This window comes from Aegilops tauschii, chromosome 2 (assembly GCF_002575655.3).
Source record: "Aegilops tauschii subsp. strangulata cultivar AL8/78 chromosome 2, Aet v6.0, whole genome shotgun sequence".
Classification (NCBI taxonomy): Eukaryota; Viridiplantae; Streptophyta; class Magnoliopsida; order Poales; family Poaceae; genus Aegilops; species Aegilops tauschii.
The window spans coordinates 57,661,748-57,681,416 of NC_053036.3; the positions used below are offsets into that span (position 1 = coordinate 57,661,748).

General features: G+C 43.2%; 1 protein-coding gene across 2 annotated transcripts; it reads left to right on the plus strand.

The window, feature by feature from the left end:
* The first annotated feature begins 1,556 nt into the window (after positions 1-1,556).
* LOC109746473 (nuclear pore complex protein NUP214) lies at positions 1,557-19,174 on the plus strand. 2 transcript variants are annotated; one of them, XM_073507961.1, is made up of 27 exons: positions 1,557-2,014; positions 2,106-2,323; positions 2,712-2,871; positions 3,424-3,570; positions 4,274-4,398; positions 5,624-5,733; positions 6,011-6,153; positions 6,232-6,394; positions 6,525-6,697; positions 6,824-7,590; positions 8,069-8,221; positions 8,327-8,384; positions 9,267-9,400; positions 9,472-9,596; positions 10,037-10,355; positions 10,582-10,789; positions 10,892-12,865; positions 14,901-14,947; positions 15,145-15,234; positions 15,421-15,505; positions 15,932-16,005; positions 17,218-17,449; positions 17,543-17,619; positions 17,714-17,771; positions 17,868-17,955; positions 18,037-18,106; positions 18,462-19,174. In XM_073507961.1, the coding sequence occupies exons 1-27, from the start codon at positions 1,804-1,806 to the stop codon at positions 18,957-18,959; spliced, it is 6,507 nt and encodes a 2,168-aa protein (XP_073364062.1). In that variant the 5' UTR covers positions 1,557-1,803; the 3' UTR covers positions 18,960-19,174. The 2 variants fall into 2 exon arrangements, with proteins under 2 accessions (XP_073364062.1, XP_020161187.1); XM_020305598.4 differs by lacking the exons at positions 15,145-15,234; positions 15,421-15,505; positions 15,932-16,005; ... (4 more) ...; positions 18,037-18,106; positions 18,462-19,174 and having other exon boundaries at positions 14,497-14,991.
* Positions 19,175-19,669: the final 495 nt, after the last annotated feature.

Below are 19,669 nucleotides of genomic sequence, written 5' to 3' on the forward strand. Positions count from 1 at the left end.
TGCTAGAAACCCATAGCAGCCACGTAAAATATGCAACAACAATTAGAGGACGTCTAATTTGTTTTTGCAGGGTATGCTATGTGATGTGATATGGCCAAAAGGATGTGATGAATGATATATGTGATGTATGAGATTGATCATGTTCTTGTAATAGGAATCACGACTTGCATGTCGATGAGTATGACAACCGGCAGGAGCCATAGGAGTTGTCTTAATTTATTGTATGCGTGTCAATGAAAACGCCATGTAATTACTTTACTTTATTGCTAACCGTTAGCCATAGTAGTAGAAGTAATAGTTGGCGAGACAACTTCATGAAGACACGATGATGGAGATCATGATGATGGAGATCATGGTGTCATGCCGGTGACGAAGGTGATCATGCCGCGCCTCGAAGATGGAGATCAAAAGGCGCAAGATGATATTGGCTATATCATGTCACTTTATGATTTGCATGTGATGTCTATCATGTTTACATCTTATTAGCTTAGAACGACGGTACCATAAATAAGATGATCCCTCTCTAAATTTTCAAGAATGTGTTCCCCCTAACTGTGCACCGTTGCGAAGAATCGTTGTTTCGAAGCACCACGTGATGATTGGGTGTGATAGATTCTAACGTTCGCATACAACGGGTGTAAGCCAGATTTACACGTGCGAAACACTTAGGTTGACTTGACGAGCCTAGCATGTACAGACATGGCCTCGGAACACAAGAGACCGAAAGGTCGAACATGAGTCGTATAGTAGATACGATCAACATGGATCTTCCTACATCCACATCTGCATCCACATCTGCATCCACATCTACATCCACATCTGCATCCACATCTACATCCACATGAAATTTTCCCTCCTACATCCACATCTGCATCTTCCCACAAAAAAAATCTGCCATATCATACGCCTCATCAAATTTGATATATGCCCCTCCCCTTTGTCGACGTAGACGTCTCCAGTCGATCGGATCACATGAAATTTTCCCAATGAGCCCCCGGCGACACTAGCCCCCACCAACGCTCCCCACCTCCCACGGTCAACATTGGCTTGTCCTGTCGCCCAATAAGAAATATTATTTGTTTATTTCATTAAAAATTACACTTTGTCATGTTTTTTCGTGTGTATCAAATGAAAAGTTAATGCTGTCCGTGAAAATGTTTCTGTTGAATCATTAATCATGTTATACGAACATGAAAAACTACTTGTTATACTAATATTCATTGGAAATGTTCATGTATTTTTAAATATCATTAACTTTAATTCACTTGCTTAAAGGTAAATGTTCAGGGCTATCTTTTTCATGTATTTGTTGTATAAAGAAATTCAAAACTTAAACCAAAATATGGAAGTGAATGGAAAATGAAAGAAAGAAGAAAGAAGAAAGAAAACGAAAATAATCAACAAAATAAATAATATCGCACCTGACCTAATTGGGCCGGCCAGCAGCGAATAATACTTTGCCATGTTCAAGCTGATGAGAGCAAGGGCCCAAAAAACCACAGCTCTGCCGTAGCCCAAGACCGAAGCCGTCAAAAAGGTCCATTGTTTTGTGGCCCACGGCCACTCCAGGCTACCACCACCGTCATTCGCCGCCGGGAACCCTCCGCTCCCCGCCGTCCCCGTCCCGCTGCTGACTGGCCAGCTTACAAACCACGCTAACCTCTTCCTAAATCTTCGGGCAACTCCAAATTTCGAAAGCCCCCGTCGCTGCTGCCTCGCCGCGGCGCAAAATCATCCGCCCGCTCCTGTGACGCCTGCCCCCCCTCCCAACTTCCTCCCCAGAACCCTAGGCCACCGCCGGCCATGGCGGCGCCCCGCGAGCTGGACCTCTCCGACGAGGTCGAGGGCGAGATGGACGGCACCACCGACTTCGTCTTCCGCCTCGTCGGCGACCCCATCCCCGTCCTACCCCCCGCCTCTGCCCCGCTCCCCCTCTTCGACCTCCAGTCCCCTCCCGCGCGCCCGCTCGCCGTCTCCGACCGCCACGCCGCCGTCTTCCTCGCTCACCCCAACGGTAAGCTTGCCCCGAATCGCCATCCGCCAAGCGTCCGCCTCTTCATTCCTGTCGGCCTCACCGCCTAGGGTTTCCGGCTCTCTGCTTCCAGGGTTTATCGCCGCGAGGACGAAGGCGTTGATCGAGGCCAGCAAGGAGGCCAGGGAGAAGGGCAAGGCGAGCACCCGCTGCGCCCAGGACTGCTGCGTCACCGACGTGCCCCTCCCCGGCGTCACTCTCCTAGCGCTCTCCCGCGACCAGTCTGTGCTAGCTGCCTGCACGGGCAGTGAGATCCAGTTCTTCTCGGCTACTTCCTTGCTCACTGATAAGGTTGGGCCATCTTTTCCAGTTCCCCACAAAATCGTGTGAACAATGCAATGTCAGTCCAGGGCAGCGTAACAGGACAATACCACAGTAGAATATTAGAATGGGATTATCTGTTCTGTTGCAGTGCATTTTTCCTGCAGCTTGTTCCCAGTTAGATATCTGTGTAAGAACAAGCTGGTAGTAATGACTAATGAGCTAATGGCATTGACGGTGTTTATCAGTTTTTTAATGCTTTGGCGATTCCTGGCAATGACCAGTTTTACTGGTTGAGTGCTTGTTGATCCTGGTGCTGGATATGGTCTGGGTTGCTGTATAATAAATCGTAGTTTACTGTTTTCAACAGTAGCTGCCTTTTCCATGATTACCGTTGTCTAATAATTTTGCTCTACAGGATATCAAGCCGTCATCATCATGTAGCATGGGACGATCTGGCACTGTCAAAGATTTCAAATGGCTAGATAATGCCTATATTGTACTCTCGAATGGTGGATTGCTATCTCATGGGAGTTTGGGGCAAGGCCTGAAGGATATAATGGAAAATGTTGATGCTGGTTTGTCTCTTTTCCTACCCTTTTCCTGGGTTAACATTCTTCAACTTATGTAACTTCTACCATATGACCAGAAATCATGCTCTAGGATACCTTTCAGTTGGTTTGTTAGAAAAGCAAATGATTAGCTTTTAATAATCCACTGATTTTGACATATGAGTACTTATATCATAGAGCATGTCAATTGTTCGACTGGTACATTATTGAGGATCAATACAACAAGAAATTAATGTAATAGTGCTATAATATGTACCACTCCTGTTGGGTACCCCCCCAAAAAAAAAGAAAACGGTATTATTCTTTGTAACGCTTAGGCTTTACAAAATCAACCTGATTAGTATTGGTAGAGGGCTGTATGACAATAATGCTGGTACAAAATGTAGTATGTGTCTTGGGTGCAGCGCAGCATCCATCTTCAGGCACCGGCTCACTTTTGGGGCTGATATGTGTTGTCCTTCAGAACTTGCTAAGACATTTCTTTTTGTGTTGTAATTGAAGTTACTCATCATTGTCTTGGTTGTGCTGAAGTTTGCCATCTTTCTGAAATATATGTAGTTGACTGTTCCAAGGACGGGAACCATATTGCTGTGGCAAGAAAGAATTCACTCAGGATATTATCGCCAGATTTGAAGGAAACATGTTGCATGGCCCTCTTGTTTCAGTCGTGGCCTGATAGTGATTCAGAGGGCACTGACATCAAAGGTAATGAGTCTCCATTTTGGTTTTTGGTATATGTCTCAGGTATATATTGAATTGTTGGGTTGCTCCAATTTTCTTGCTGTTATTTTCTGTATACACAGTCACCCCTTCCCCAGTTCTATAAGGATATGCAGTTATGCCTGATGGCCTCGTGGCTGATTGCGGCACTAACATAATGCAGTTTCATAAATATGATTATGTTGCTACCCTGAGAGTTAGCTTGTTTGGTCGTTGACTCACGATATATTCTTTTCCTTGTAAATTGATTTTTGATCTGTAGTAGATCGTGCTAGTAAGCATGGTTCTTTTTAGGTGCAAAATGAGCGAGCAACACACAGCTCACAAATATGATCACATTGCAGGATGAACAACATGGTGTAAAAAATCTTTGTGAAGTGCACCACAGGCTAAAATTTGTATCATAGCCATCTTTTGAAATTATATATCGAAGAACCATTGATAAAGATGCAAAGTTCCGTAGGAAATTTTGAGATGATATTAGGGAACAATATAGGGAAGTTTGGTTTCAACATTCATTTACATGATCTTTGTGGTGCACACTTTACTTCTCCAATAATTAGATTCATCGATTTAGTATTATTTTACTCTTGTCCTTGCAGATACACCATTCAATACATCAAATCATGTTTAGTAGTAGATGTTACCATGATTCTTTGTTGATATTATATGTTCAAAATTTCATCAGTGGATTCCATCGGGTGGGTTCGCGATGATAGCATTGTTGTCGGTTGTGTTCGATTGAATGAAGAAAGCAATGAAGAGGGTTATCTGGTCCAAGTTATAAGAAGTGGAGGAGATACATTTTTTGAGGTGAATTGCTCTTCTAGTTCTGGCTGCTTCTCCTCTTTTGATTCACGTTTTGTTGTGTGGTGTTTCTTTGGTGAATGTGTCATTTGCTAAATGTTCTTTCTGGGAACATTCTTGGGTAAAGCTACATTGTTCGAGGTGAATTGTTCTTCTAGTTCTGTCTGCTTCTCCTCTTTTGATTCACATTTTGTTCTGTGGTGTTTCTTTGGTAAATGTGTCATTTGCTAAATGTTCTTTCTAGGAACATTCTTGGGTAAAGCTACCCCAGTTTGGCAAATATTTATTTTAAAACATATTTATGCACACGAGACTAAGTGTGGTCGGTAGTTGTATGTATTTAAGAAATGTAAATCAAATACCTATGGTATTATCCTTCAAAACACAATTTATATGACAGAAAAGTGATCCCATTAGATTCGCATTCAAAAGTGCTAGTAATGATTGAAATTTTCTATGACAGAAACCACATATTATTGGAGTAATAATTGATCAAAGCCTTGTCTTAATGAATCAGATGTATCACCATTATCTGAATGATAGTCTTGATTTTCATTTTATTGTTGGTTGTCTGAGTGTGAAAAATGGTGTTTTCACTCTGCACATGTTGGCAAATTATGCTGAAATCTAGGAACGAAAGCACCCCTTGAGCCATACTGTGCCCGCTGCCAAAGAGATCTCAGGCTTGTTGGATGTGGTAATAATATCAATATTGTCACTGACTTGTAGATTATTCGTCATGAAGACTAATCTTTTGAAGTGGCAGTTGTCACTTGTAACTCCTTGGGAGCAGAGTCCATTAGTAAACTACTTGCATGTATGTCTATCCAAAATTACTGAACTGATACTTGGTTCTGCATAAATTTATCCTGAAAAGATGTAGGAATGCCACATGCTCCCTCCGTCCCAAAATAAGTGTCTCAACTTTGTACTAACTTTAGTACAAAGTTGTACTAAGCTTGAGACACTTATTTTAGGACGGAGGGAGTATATGCTAAAATTAAGATGTATTGGGCTATTGCCTATTAGGTTCTGTAATGGATATGATCACGTGCTGGTAATGGAGTATTATATTTAACTTAGGAAGGAAAACTCAGCTATATGCGGTGACCCTTTTGTATTGTGTAACAAAACATATTTACTAAGATATTCTAGTTTGTGCTCCCTTTGACTTCTGAATTTCCGTACTGACTGGCTGAAGTAATGTTATTGCTTTCTTAATGCCTTATAGAGCTCAAGCAAGCCAGTTGTTTTTAGCTATGATGTTTTCGGAGGTATCATGGATGATATTTTACCATCTGGAGTTGGACCAAATCTGCTATTGGGCTATCTGCATCGCTGGTATGCAAAACCGGACTCAACATTCTTTATTCAATAATACCTCTATAATCTATAATCTAGCTATTGTTTATTTCATGTACTTTGTGTGCATGGTGGTGTTGGAAAGAACCTTTTTTCTGATAAATACTGTAGGGGAAGCCTATACGCCGGGAAGAATTATTTAACAGAGTGCACCATAGTACCATACAGATAGATAGAATATTTGAAAAGGGTATTTGCAGATGGATTTGTCTCTTGTTACTGTTGTCATGTCTGATATATTTGTGTAATTTGACAGGGATCTCCTGGTTGTTACAAATAAAAAGAGCACCGATGACCACATTTCTCTTTTGAAATGGCCGTCGAAAACTGATGAGGAAAGAACTGTGGTATACCTCGAAATGGTGGAGGATAAATATAGTCCTAGGATTGATCTGCAAGGTATGACATAACTCAGAAAACCACAATAACATACCCTATTCATTGTTTTGAAAACAATATACTCCTTTTGGCTTTCAGAAAATGGTGATGACAATGTTATATTGGGGTTTGGTGTGGAGAATGTTTCGTTATTTCAGAAGATCACAGTACTGGTTGGACCTGAACAGAAGGAGGTTGCCCCTCAACATCTTCTACTTTATTTGACTAGTGAAGGGAAACTAATTATTTACTATCTTGCCAGGTAGGTTTTTTTGTTGAAACTTGGCAGTGCCATAGTTAGATGAAAAGACTGTTTACTTTTGTACTGCATTTCCTATATACTGACATTTTGTTTTGAATATTTTCCTTGTTTTGACACTGTTCTAATTTAGGATTTCTGACCCGTCCGATTTACCTCAAACAAGTCTGTCTACCATTGAGGATAGTAATGTGAATAAACAAATTTCTCCTGCAACTGCGTCTAATAAGGATCTGACTCCAAGTGTTACAAGCTCAATGGCCAAGAGTCTGCTCGCAGGACCTGGGGCATCTAGCGCACCAGCAGGTAAGAGATAGCTACTCAGGACTCAGGAGTTACTATCTTGCATCTCGACCTCTGCTGGGCTGTTTTCTATATTTCTTACCAGTGTTGGAAACTTAAAGAATTCTGCTATTTCTTTTATTCTTGCAGAGAAAGATCAGCATGGATCAGGAGACGCAAAGAGCAGTTTCCCAATTTCAAATAGCAAGGACATAGCTGCTGGCAGTTCATTGCTTATCTCTTCTGATAAGAAGCCATTGGATACCAAGCAAGTGAACACGGCTTCCCCATTTGCACCTCCCTCTAGCTCAGCACCAACAGGCAACATGAAACCTGGAATGCCTTTCAGCTTTTCAACAGGTAATAATGTTGGTCTAAATTCAACAGGAAGCAAGGGATCTAGTGAACCAGTTTCTTCATGGCAACCGAACACCAGCGGCAGTTTTGTAAGCAGCCAACTTGGTAAAGGTGGCTTCGATTCAGCCAAACCACTGGGAGCATTTGGGGGGTCTCAGAACGCTACAAAAAGTGGTGGTAGCCTTAGTTTTAAATCATCAGTGTTCAGCTCAGATGGATCTGTTCCAGTTAAGACTGCAGAAAGGGATGGGGCTAGTAGTTTTGGAAGCTACCCAGCGCAAACCAGCTACACTACTGAGAGGAAAGTTCTTGGTTCCTCAGCTGGCTTAAGTTCTGTGCCATCATTGTCGATTTCTCCAAATAAACCAGTTGGAGCTTCATCTGCTGGGTTTGGGGCAGGAAATCTTGAAGTACCTCCTGTCTCCCGTGGATCACCTCTGCCACAACAAATCATTGGCAAATCACCCAACAACAGGAACCATATGTCAGCGGATTCAAAAAATTTCAAGTTGGGCACAATGTTTGATACCCAACAAGATCTATCTAAGAAGATTTACAGTGTAAGATCAAGCTGTTTTAGTATAATGTTTACTATTAAGCCTTGCTGTGTCATCTTATCTGACTCATCGTGATATACATATCTATCATAAGTATCCTATTGATTGAGTTTCCTAAATGCGTTCACCTTGTCTAACTTTTTCAGTGCATTTCCTTTGATATGCATATCTCCATTAGGATTCTATTGATTGAGTTTCTTGCATATGTTTATCTCGTTCAACCTTAAATAGAACATTCTTTTGCACCAGTCCAGAGACCTGATTTTTTTTTGTTTTATTCTATTCTTCAATTGTTTCATGCTAGGACCATATTCCTCTCGTGACTATAGTAAACATGTTATCCTCCAATGTATTAAATAATTTAAATATTGGATTTGGATCTACTTTACAGTTTGCTACCTCACTGAGCACTTAACTGCCAGAATGCATGTGTTGCATCTTCTCTATTTTGACCAATAAGTTTTGCCCTTTCATTAAACAGATAAATGATATGACCGAGGAGTTAGATACCCTCCTGTCATACATAGAAAAAGATGGTGGTTTCAGAGATGCTTGCATGACCTTGCAGCAGCGTCCTCTTTCAGTTCTTGAGGGTGATCTGCAAAACCTCTTGGAACTATTGCAGGTCTTCAAGGTAATTTATTTATTTTCATCTGGACTTTTCTTGGGGGTTTCAGACATTATTTGCAGTACTGCCTGTTCAAAATTATTACTTAACATGTCTTATTGTGAACTCCAGAACAAAGTAGAGGAACAATGTTCAAAAGCTGAAGATCTTCGAAATAAGATGTTCCAAGGTACTTCCTGTTTATACCTGGAAATAGAACAATAGGAACACTTCTCCTTAAACTAGAACAAATGCACTGTCATAATGTCGTTAGTGATTAATATATACCTGGAAGAAATAATTTAATCATCATTCAAATCTTTCGATATGCTATAGACCAGCGCCTTTGTAATCTATAGTTACCTGACATCCCCATGCACTTGGTTTGGTGCCATGTTCTTTTTTGGCAGAGAAGTTACTGAACCGTACTTTCTTTTTTTGAAAAAATGTTGATATATTGTATCTCTCATCTATTGATGCTCATAACTTTGCTTACTTCACAATTCCCCTAACACATGCATCCTACACATTTTAGAATTTTGAGCCCCCCTTCGAAATATTATTGTTTAGACATAAAAAGAGTCCACACTATACAATTTCACTATGGCTGTTAGGTCAGGGTACAAACTGGGGGTTCCGTGTGTTGCATCTGAGCAGATATCTGATGCATCTGGTGTGTCTAACAAGATAAATCTGCAGAGAGTTTACCAAAGGTTTCTCATTGAATCCACTATACCAGTATCTGAGTGCTGTGTGGCCGTCTGCTTTAACAAGCTTCTATTAAGTTGAAATATTAACACTGTTGCGCTGCTTATCAAAATCATGGCATCACTTATAAAATTTCCTAGGCAATGCACCTTAAGTTTACCAGCTGATCTATGAGAATTTTCCAAGTTATTACTGGTAGTTTTGAAGTTCTGTCAATCCCTTGACATGGAAAACATAGTGTCTGCACTCTGGAGAGATAAACAGTTAATCCACTTGCGCCCAAGCTTTTTTCTGGGCGAGGAAAAATGTCCAAATAAACATTTGACCTATGCATTGAATGACCTTATTTTCTGTTTCTCCTCAGTTTCTGCTAGGCAAGCTTATATGAAGGGAATTCTCACTCAGTCTTCAGATACTCAGTACTGGGATATATGGAACCGCCAGAATTTGAGTCCAGAATTTGAGGCAAAGAGGCAAAATATTCTCAAAGCTAATCAGGTACTACTGTCTAATTCAAGTGCTTTTGAAATATTAATGAACTAATGGCTTTTCCTTTTATTATCATATAGAATTTGACAAATCAGCTGGTAGAGCTGGAGAGGCACTTCAATAATCTGGAGATGAACAAATTTGGTGAAACTGGAAGAGTTGCTTCAAGTCGTAGAGCTGTTTATTCCAACAAGTCACGGTCTAGGTATTCACCTACTATCTCGGTAGAGTATCCCAATGCATTTTGTTGATATTAACATCAAATGGATGACAAACGTGGAACAATATTCAAACAGCTGCTATTGTGATTTTGGTCCAAAATTAAATCAATCATTTTGCTAGCATGTTCGGAGAGATCTGTAAATCCCTCTTGTCATAAAAGGGATGGGTTTTTGCTTGCATGTGTGACCTTTATTAACTTGTTGAAATTGCTTCTCATTTTAACGTACCTGACAGTGTTGGTTGTGGTGTGACCTTAGTGGTAGAAATACAGTGTAATTAATTCAGAATACTGTTCTGCGAATTTGGTAAATTTGCTGTGTTATAACCATGCCTGTCTTCTGTACCACTTTTTGTATTGAGTCATTTTCCAATTCCATCCATTTTTGTGAGCTTCTTACCTGATTTCCAGTATTTACTTGACAGTCAGACACAGTTATCCAGCGTGTACAATGCACTGAATTCGCAATTAGCAGCAGCAGAGCAACTATCTGAATGCCTTTCAAAGCAGATATCTGCACTAAATATAAGTTCTCCTTCTAAGAAGCGAGGGGCAGTGACCAAAGAGTTGTTTGAATCAATTGGTCTAGCCCATATGGCAGATGCAGCCAAATTTTCAGGCGGTACCCCTTCCAAGTTAATTCAAAGGTTTCCATCCACGAAAGAGCACACAAAGGGCATGCTGGGACCTTCCAAGAGTGCTGAACCTGAGACTGCACGAAGGAGGAGAGAGTCACTGGATATGGTAAACTCCCAGACCAAAATTTGCATTTGTATCTAATATGCATGTGATTTGCAAAGAAGATGTTGATCTTCAGTTCCCAACTCCCATTAACCCCCATCCTGCAAATCATGTGATTTGCAAAGATGTTTTCTCTTGGCATATGTTTGCTCTATACCTCTTTTCTTTTGTGTTCTACGTGGTTGACTGGAAGCAGATCTAACATGAGTTCCATTTTTTTTTCCGATAGAGTTTGGCTAGTTTGGAGCCTCAGAAAACTACTGTAAAGAGAATAGCGCAGCAACAACGCCTCAAGATTAGCAGTGATCTCCCATTCAGGTCAAACAAGAAAATGTTTGATTCTCAAATGGCAGCTATCTCCCAGGAAACTTTTGGTGGTAGCCCCAGTTCATCAATAGTCGAATCATATACTAGCAGGGTTCGTTCTCCAATTGAAGGTAAGTTATTGGCCGTAGGCATTGATAGATACATGGGTATTTCAAGGAGGTCCTGATTATAGACACTGTTACAACATATGACATTCTGCTTGTCTTTTACAGTGCTGGATGAGAAAACAAAACCGTCAGGACCCCAGGGCAACTCTTTGTTCAAATGGGTAAAGGAACCAGCTGGGTCATCTCAGGGTTCAGAGCAAAAGCATCTTGACTTATCAGGGCGAATGAAAAGTGCTGATCAGTCTTCAAAGTTGACACCATCTTCACCGGCATCATTCAGTTACACACAGAAGGATGCGAGGGATAGGACCAGCACACCTAATGTTGCATCTTTAGGCGCAATGCATACCGTGCCTAAGTCAAATACTCTGACCTTCAAAACCAATATAGCTCCTAAAACTAACGCCAATACACGGCCAGATATGTCACCTTCAGTGTCGAGCCCGATGCCTGTCAAAACTTTGTCTGGGGATTCTGGAGCTGGATTTACCTTGACTACGAAGAATAGATACAGTGACCAGGACGTACCATCTTTTGGAAGCATGAAAGGGTTTGGCATTTCTCCACAGAATACAGGTGTTAATAAACCATCTTTGTCTTCTGAACCTTCTAAGCCTGTTGTGTTGCATGGGAAGACTTTCCAAGTTAGTGGAGTCAGTGATACTATGCAGAACTCAGCCAAAGCTTCACCCCAGGTGGCATTTTCACCAACATCACAGTCATCTTCATTTCCTATAATGTCAGGTGCTTCCTCTTCAGCTGCATCGCTCTTATCAACCATGCAAGCATCAGCTGCAAAGACTTCTGATGTTTCATCTCCAACGGTTTCTTCCACACTCCCACCACAGGAGTCAGCACCAAAAACTCACCCAACAGTACCTGAAGGTACCGTGTCTTGTTCCCTGCCATCTATACCAACACCTGTTAAGGAGTCATTACCTGACTTGAATAAAAATGCATCTAAACCTGAAGTGGTGACACCAGAGGTAACTGGAACCACAGTCTCTGTAAGTGCTACTTTAACAGGCGTACCTACAAGTGAAAGCAAAACTGCATTGCTTCCGGTGACCAATAGCAGCTTATCTTCTAATCCTCCATCCATTCCTGTGCCTAAAGTTGTGCCAGGGGCAACAGAATCTGCTGTTGTCACTTCCACAAGAAAAGATGCAGGACCAAGCAATCTCTCATCAGATGAAGATGAAATGGATGAGGAGCGTCCTTCTGCAAGTGCAGATCTAAACTTGGGAGCCCTTAGTGGGTTTGGTCTTGGGTCCGCACCTTCTTCAAGTCCTAAAAAATCCAATCCTTTTGGGAGCGCATTTGGTACGTCTGAGAGTAAAAGTTCAAGCTCACCGTTTACTTTGACCACCAGCCCAGGACAGCTTTTCCGTCCAGCATCACTGAGTATTCCTTCATCTCAGCCAGCACAGCCATCTCAATCAAGTAGCTCAAGTACATTTTCTAGTGCATTCTCAAGTGGGCTTGGTGGATTTGGACAGTCTGCACAGGTTGGATCAGGGCAGCAGTCGGGATTTGGGCAGTCTGCACAAATTGGAGCTGGTCAGCAGGCAGGTTTTGGGCAGCCAGCACAAATTCAGTCAGGATTTGGCCAGCCGGCACAAGTTGGAGCTGCGCAACAGTCAGGATTTGGGCAGCCTGCACAAATTGGGGGTGGGCAGCAGTCAGGATTCGGGCAGCCTGCACAGCTTGGTGCTCAGCAGGCGCTTGGATCTGTTCTGGGTTCTTTTGGACAATCACGCCAGCTAGGAGGAGGCTTTGGTGGATTTGCTAGTTCCTCTTCTGGGGCTTTTGCTTCTGCACCTTCCAGTAATTCTGGATTTGCTGGTGCTGCAGCAGGTGGGGGTTTCTCTGCAGCTGCTACTTCTGTTGGTGGAGGGTTTGCTGCTGCTGCTACCGGTGGAGGGTTTGCTTCTCTTGCCTCCAAAAGCGGTGGTGGTTTTGCTGCCGCAGCTTCATCTTCTGGTGGTTTTGGAGGTGCAGCCCAGGGTGGTGGTTTTGGAGGTGCGGCCCAGGGTGGTGGTTTTGGAGGTGCGGCCCAGGGAGGTGGCTTCGGAGGTGGTGAGATCTCTAGAATTTTTGCTCTATTTTGGATGCACATACTTATATACTTTGGCCTATATCTATATGTTCATGATTTGATGTGCTGGGTACATATTTCCTTGTCAAGACATGTCTCTAAAATGCTAACTAGTTATCCAACTGTTTATTAACTATTTGAGCCAAAGTTCTAACTAATGGTTAAAGAATGGAACTGTCACCTAACCTTATACACATCCTTCTCCACGATTTAACTACTTCCAATCCAGATAATTATATACATATTTTTTTTGCAGTATAAAACAAGCACCCTGTACATCTTATACACATAATGAAACTCGCAGCAATAGTACACGGTAGCAGCAGAAAGAGGGAGATCTGACTGAAGTATGCTTTGTTAAATGCCTCATGTCTGACGTTCCATTCTATAGGAACATAAATTCCTGCTATTAAATGGCAGTGGTAAATGTTTAACATCCAGTAAACTATATAAACGACCTTTCCTATTAGTTTAAACCTTTGAATTGAATTTAACAGCAGTGTATGGCTTACCTTTACCTTGTTATTGGCCTTTTACAAGGCCACAATGGCCTCTATTTAGCAGTGATTTGAGCTAGCTGATTGAATGACAATGACAATTAAGTATAGTAGATGTTTGATTTTCTGTGAGTGAAATATATTAAATCTGACATGTACTAAATATTCTTTGAAGTTAAACTGTAGAATAGTGCTTGTTTCTTCTGGAAAGAACACCAACGCATAATGCTTTTGGCATATGAAAAAAATAGAGGTTTGGCTTTCTTGTCAGGAATAGCAATAATCAGGTTTTGATAAGGTTGCTTTATTTAGTTGGGGCTGTGTTTAGAATATACTCCCAAAACAAGTGCATTTTTTCTTTATTTTCCTTGTAAAAGTTATCTGGTCTTGGGTTTAGGAGTAGCCTAAGTATTTAAGATACTCTTATCTTTCTGCACAGCCGTGATTACTAAACTGAACAAATAATCAGTTTCAGTATGTTATTAATTACTCCCTCCGTCCCAAAATAAATGTCTCAACTTAGTATTAACTTTAGTACAACTTTGTACTCCCTCCGTTTCTTTTTAGTCCGCATATAAGGTTTGGTCAAAGTTAAGCTTTGTAGAGTTTGACTAACTTTATATTAAAAAATATAAACATTCACAATATGACATCAATATTATCAGATGCACCATGAAACGTATGTTCATACTATATAGTTTTAGTATTGTAGATGTTCATATTTTTTTATGTAAATTTGGTCAAACTTTGTGCAGTTTGACTTTGACCAAATCTTATATGCGGAGTAAAAAGAAACGGAGGGAGTACTAAAGTTGAGACACTTATTTTTGGACGGAGGGAGTACTTAGCTATTGACCGTTTTGTAAAAAACATCGCCAATCAATTATTACTTGAGTATTGGTGTTTTCATCTGTATTTCCAAATGTAGGCTTGTTGTCCCACAAGATTATTTTTGAGATAATCGTTTTAGTTGACATAACAGAGTAACAACTTATAATCAGTTTGGCCTTCTGGGGGTTTGTGACTAAATGACGAGTTTTACTTATAGCTTGATCTTATACCAACTTTGTTGTCTGCAATTTTTTAGGACTAACATAATTTGGTTGATCTTGAAGGTTTTGGAGCTTTTGGCAGTAATAACCAAGGGTCTACTGGTTTCTCATCATTTGGTGGGAGTGGCGCTGCAGGGCCTGGAAGACCCCCGGCGGATTTTTTGACGCAGATGAGAAAATAGTGCACTTTGTCTCCAGGCACCCCCAAGTACTGTCCAGAAATGTTCAAACGGCTTTTGCTCTTGTATGTAAATCAAAAACCTTTTTTGACATGCTGGATGACAACATTTGTGCGAAAGCTGATGTTGCTAAGATGGAGCTCCAATATTCGCCTGTCCCATATTCAGTACAACACTACAGCATTTAGTCATCGTTCCGAAAGACGAGTATTCGTGGCAACAACAATGTTTTAGGTGGGAACAGCATATTGTTGTGGTTCATGATGCATTCATCTACGCTGATGCCAGGTCTCGCCATTGCCGGGTACCTTGTCAGCAAAAGATATCTTGAGAGAGTGCGAAAGAGAAGCACTCGACCATATTTTCCTAGAAAGAAAAATGACCAGTGTATTTCGCCCCTGTTTACTTTTGTGTACACCATCAAAAGAGGAAACGGCTGCCCCGTCCTTTTTTCTCTACGTAGCTCGGTTCACTGCTGACATCGGTTGCAAATTCAGTATTCAACACCTTATATTCCTTGTTGCTTTTACAGAACTGGTCGCTGAGGCTGCCAGGTGCTTACACAGGGATGAAAAACAAAAGCATACGATGCCAAGCACTTGTTAACAAGCAACGGCCTAAGGTATTCGCCTATCTTTGTGCAAATATAAGAAGGGGAAAAGCTACGGCTGGAAGGAGTTTATTCCATGTCTTGGCGCGCCATACTATAGTTTCCTTCTCTCTTTTGGCCCGCGAACCGATGCCGGAGGAATATATGCATGGTTTTAGTTCCTCCTTGTGATAACCGATTGGTCATATTTGTTGACAGCTTAATGCGGAAGGAATCCGGCAGGTGCTTGGAACAGAACATATGCACGCACGTACGCCTCACTCAATTACAGGGACGCCCACAGGTACAAGCATATCATGAGGACGTGGACGTGGACCCGTGGCTCATACCTCAGTATAATTAGGTGATGATCTGTTCCTGGTCGCAGTGACAGCCGCTGCTGATCGATTCCCTCAACAGCTTAGAGCAGATTTAATCGATCCACGTAGCAGCAGCAATAGCAGCAGGGAAGCATAATGCAATGGAACCCAAAGAGGAAGGCGCCGGCTTTTAAAAGAAGAGAGAAAATACTGCTCCGCGGCATCACCCACCCCCTTTGCTTTTTGCATGGTCAAGCTTTCCCTGCAAGCCCCACCGCATCTAGTAGCCGCAGCCGCAGCCGCAACCAAAATCTCATGTAGTTTTCGCATGGGTAAAAATGCCAAAGCGGCATAAACCAACCAGTTCATCATCATTAGCATTACTACTGTACTTTGCATGCCACATGCAGAAGTAGAGCCAAGCCAACCAACAGTGAAGCTGCGGCGTCGGCTTCAAAGCTCACACCCAGCGTTCCTTTGGGAGGTGCCAAACTTGCCAGAGGAGACACCGCGGGGGAACTCAATGCTTATTCCGCTATTATTCCACATTCCTTGCCTTTGTGCGGACTCCTCACTCCCGAGAAGGCATCCAAGAACGGGCGCCTCCGCTTTAGCCCTCTTTTGCATGCTGCACTCATGCCCAAATTCTCCTTCTGGATGCCCCCCCGCAGTCAAAAGATCGATGGCCGGCCCCTCCTCAACCCCTGCGCTCCCCCGACTGATATTCCTCCTGTTCCTCGACACACACATGCAGTGAACCCGCGCGGCGACGCAGGTGATCATTGCGGATCGATCGCATGGAATGCCAGCCAACCAACCAATGCTGATTGACCACAAATGTGGCCGCCCTCTCGTTTGGGGACCTAGAGAGGCCCGGAAATGACACCGGAATCGGTTCCGAGCACTCAAGGAATCTATCCAAAGAGGCCCGCAAGTTCTCATGCAATACATACAACGACTCGAGGAATCTAAGAGCAGAGAGCGGCCTGCAAGTTCTCACCCAGGCAACGCAAAAGTCGCCATGAGAAGAGAATGAGGTGCTCCCTCAAAAGGAAAAGATCGCGCTTCGCTTTCGGGCTTTCGCCAGCCCTTCTCAGTCCAGCGCCACGTACGTAACTTCCGGCCAAAGCAGGTGCAAATGTATGATCTATGCATGCTCAGAGAGAGGTTGTTAACTTGTTGTTGTAGCTGCAAAGGAAGAAAGATCGGCCAGGGGAGGGGAGAGGGGGTGGGTACCCTCGGAAGGAATAAGGATCATATCTCTTTTCAGCTCCTGCGAATATAGGGTCCTCGCGCTTTGAGTGTTGAGCTTGCTCCAACGATTCGAGATTCCCTCCCTCCCTCCCTGCCTGCCTCATCCATCCGTCCATCTACCTCTGCCCTTATAAGTCGAGACCCCGCGTTAGATCGCACGGGAGGCAGTTGTTGGGTTTCATAGGCCAAGGTTGTCTCACTTCCGGAAGGCCGGCCGTGGTCCGAGTCTTTCTTTGGTTACTAGAAATAGCGGCGCCGGTGGTAAAGCTGCAGCAGGGATCTTGTCTGTCGGCCGGCCGGCCAGGAATGTGCAGCATGCAGGCAGAGCATTGCCAGTACATGACGGAGCCTGAGCAGGTACGTAAAAGAGTTGCACCCCCAAGGAAGAGAAAACATTTGGTCGACTTGTCCTGACTTGTGTTCTTGTTTGATTTGATGGCAGATGTATCACCAGCAGCAGCAGCAGTTCCACGATCACAGGCAGCACATGTCCTCGAGGCCTAGCTTGTCCCCGGAGAATAAGTTCTTCATGAAAGGCCAAGGAGGGGCAGGAGCAGGAGGAGGAGGAGATGCGGGGCTCATCCTGTCGACGGATGCGAAGCCTCGGCTCAAGTGGACTCCTGAGCTGCACGAGCGTTTTGCGGATGCGGTGAAGAAGCTAGGAGGGCCTGACAGTAAGTAAATGAGCGAAATTTTTATTTTTTGTTCATAGCAGAAATGCATAGGTGAATCTCCTTCTGATGGCTACATTACTGATACTATCGCAGAAGCTACGCCGAAGGCGATCATGAGGGTCATGGGAATCCCGGGACTAACTCTGTACCATCTCAAGAGCCATCTCCAGGTACATGTTACAGAGTTGTTATTTAGCTATTGTTTATCTAGCATGATGCATGTGGTTGAGCAATGAACTTAGCTGGTTAACTGTTTCCTCATAGAAATTCAGACTTAGCAAGAATCTCCAAGCGCAAGCTAATGCCGTCCATGCAAAAAATGGTGAGTAAATCATATATGGCTCTGAGGCAAGTTATTTGCTAATTAGTATCAAATAGATGATGTATAATTAGCCCTGCTTTCAAATTTTCTTTCTAGTTTATGGCTTCGGCACAGCGACAGATAAAGCATGTGAAGGGCGTGGATCACCAGCTGATCACCTGAACAGAGAGACGAACACTAGCAGGTAAGAAGTAATTTGGGTTTGCTACATATGCTCGACTTGTATCCTAATTTTATTTAATAAAATTTGGCATGTCTTGGTTAGGTCTATGCACATAAACGACGCTCTCCAAATGCAAATTGAGGTCCAGAGACGACTGCATGAGCAAATAGAGGTACGCTAAAATAAACAGCGCAGTCTCAATCTCCTTCAGTAACTATGGAACCTACAGTTTATCACTGTCAGTAGTGCAGTAAGAATATATTACTATCTTCATTCAACATGATTAGATTTTGTTATCCATGTCACCTGTAACTTTGTCTCAACCAAATCTTGGAAGCAAATGGTAGTCTTGTGCTTTTATATACGCTGGTCTGAAATGCTGCCCTGTACTCAGGACTCAGGAGTGCTCATTTCATTTCAGTGTCCTGAGCCACATTTTTCTTTCTCGTTGCTGTTTCTGAATCTGATAAACGAGCTACAATGTCTGACGTTACGAGTGACGGTGGATGACGGGTTGATCTTTGAAGGTACAAAGGCACCTGCAGCTCCGGATCGAAGCCCAGGGGAAGTACCTGCACTCCGTGCTGGAGAAGGCGCAGGAGGCGCTCGGGAAGCAGCACGTCGTCGCCGGCCTCGAAGCGGCGGAGCCCACGCAGCGGCTGCCGGAGCTAGCCTCGTCGGTGAGACGAGGCCTGCTCCAGAACGACGGTTCGGCCGACGACAGCTGCCTGACCGCGTCCGAGGACATCCTCTCCATGGGTCTCTCCGCCTCTGCCACCCGGAGAGGCTGCGGCGCGCCGTTCGAAACTTCGGCGAGCGCGAGCCGCGAGGAGGATGGGGAGTGCTACCTGTTTCTCGGCAAGCCTGAGGGGCGGCGTGAGGTCAGGAGGGACGGGTGCAGCGGTGGCGCGGCGTTCGGGACGGCGGCGGAGCTGGACCTCAGCATCGGCGTCGTCGCCGCGAGCAGCAGGCGGCGGCCGGACGGCGGCGAGAGGCTTGACCTGAACGGATCAGGCTGGAACTGAGTGAGAGGAGCTAATTGAGATGCATGCATGCCGTGCATGGCGGAAGCGAAACATGATCATGCAGAGTTTCAGAAGCAGGTGCATCCGTGCATGGAAAACCAGAACGGCAGGACAAGATTGACACGTGGTGCCCTCCTGTAATGTCTCACAGTCTGTATGCTGCAGCTGTGACTCGGTGAAATAGTCATTTTTCTGTCACGATGACTCTTGTGTCATGCTTGTGTATGCCTTCTTTTTTTCTCTACAGCAAATGTAGGAGCTCCACCTCTTTATCAAGTAGGAAAAAAATGATCAGTTAATAAGAAAAAATAACAGAAAAACTGATATAAGACTATCCACAGTGAGAGTAACATAGGTAGTAACATCACACATATCTAGATAAAATAGATGATGTGGCAAGCAATAAATGTAGAAATGGAGAAAAGTGGTAACATAACTAGTTACTAGTAGTATGAGTAACATCACACATATCAAGGCAAAATGAGTCTATAGCCTAATAAATGAAGTGTTGCATGTTACCACACATATGTTACTCCCGACTATAGAGGTAGTAACATAGACTAGTAACATGCATGTTACTAGTCTATGTTACTACCCATTGTGGCTAGTCTAACAAGCTCAACTCGTCTAGCTAAATTAGACATGGAGCCTATACCCGTGTTGACAAGACGGTGAAATGCGCTACAGAACACCACCAATCAAATAGAAAA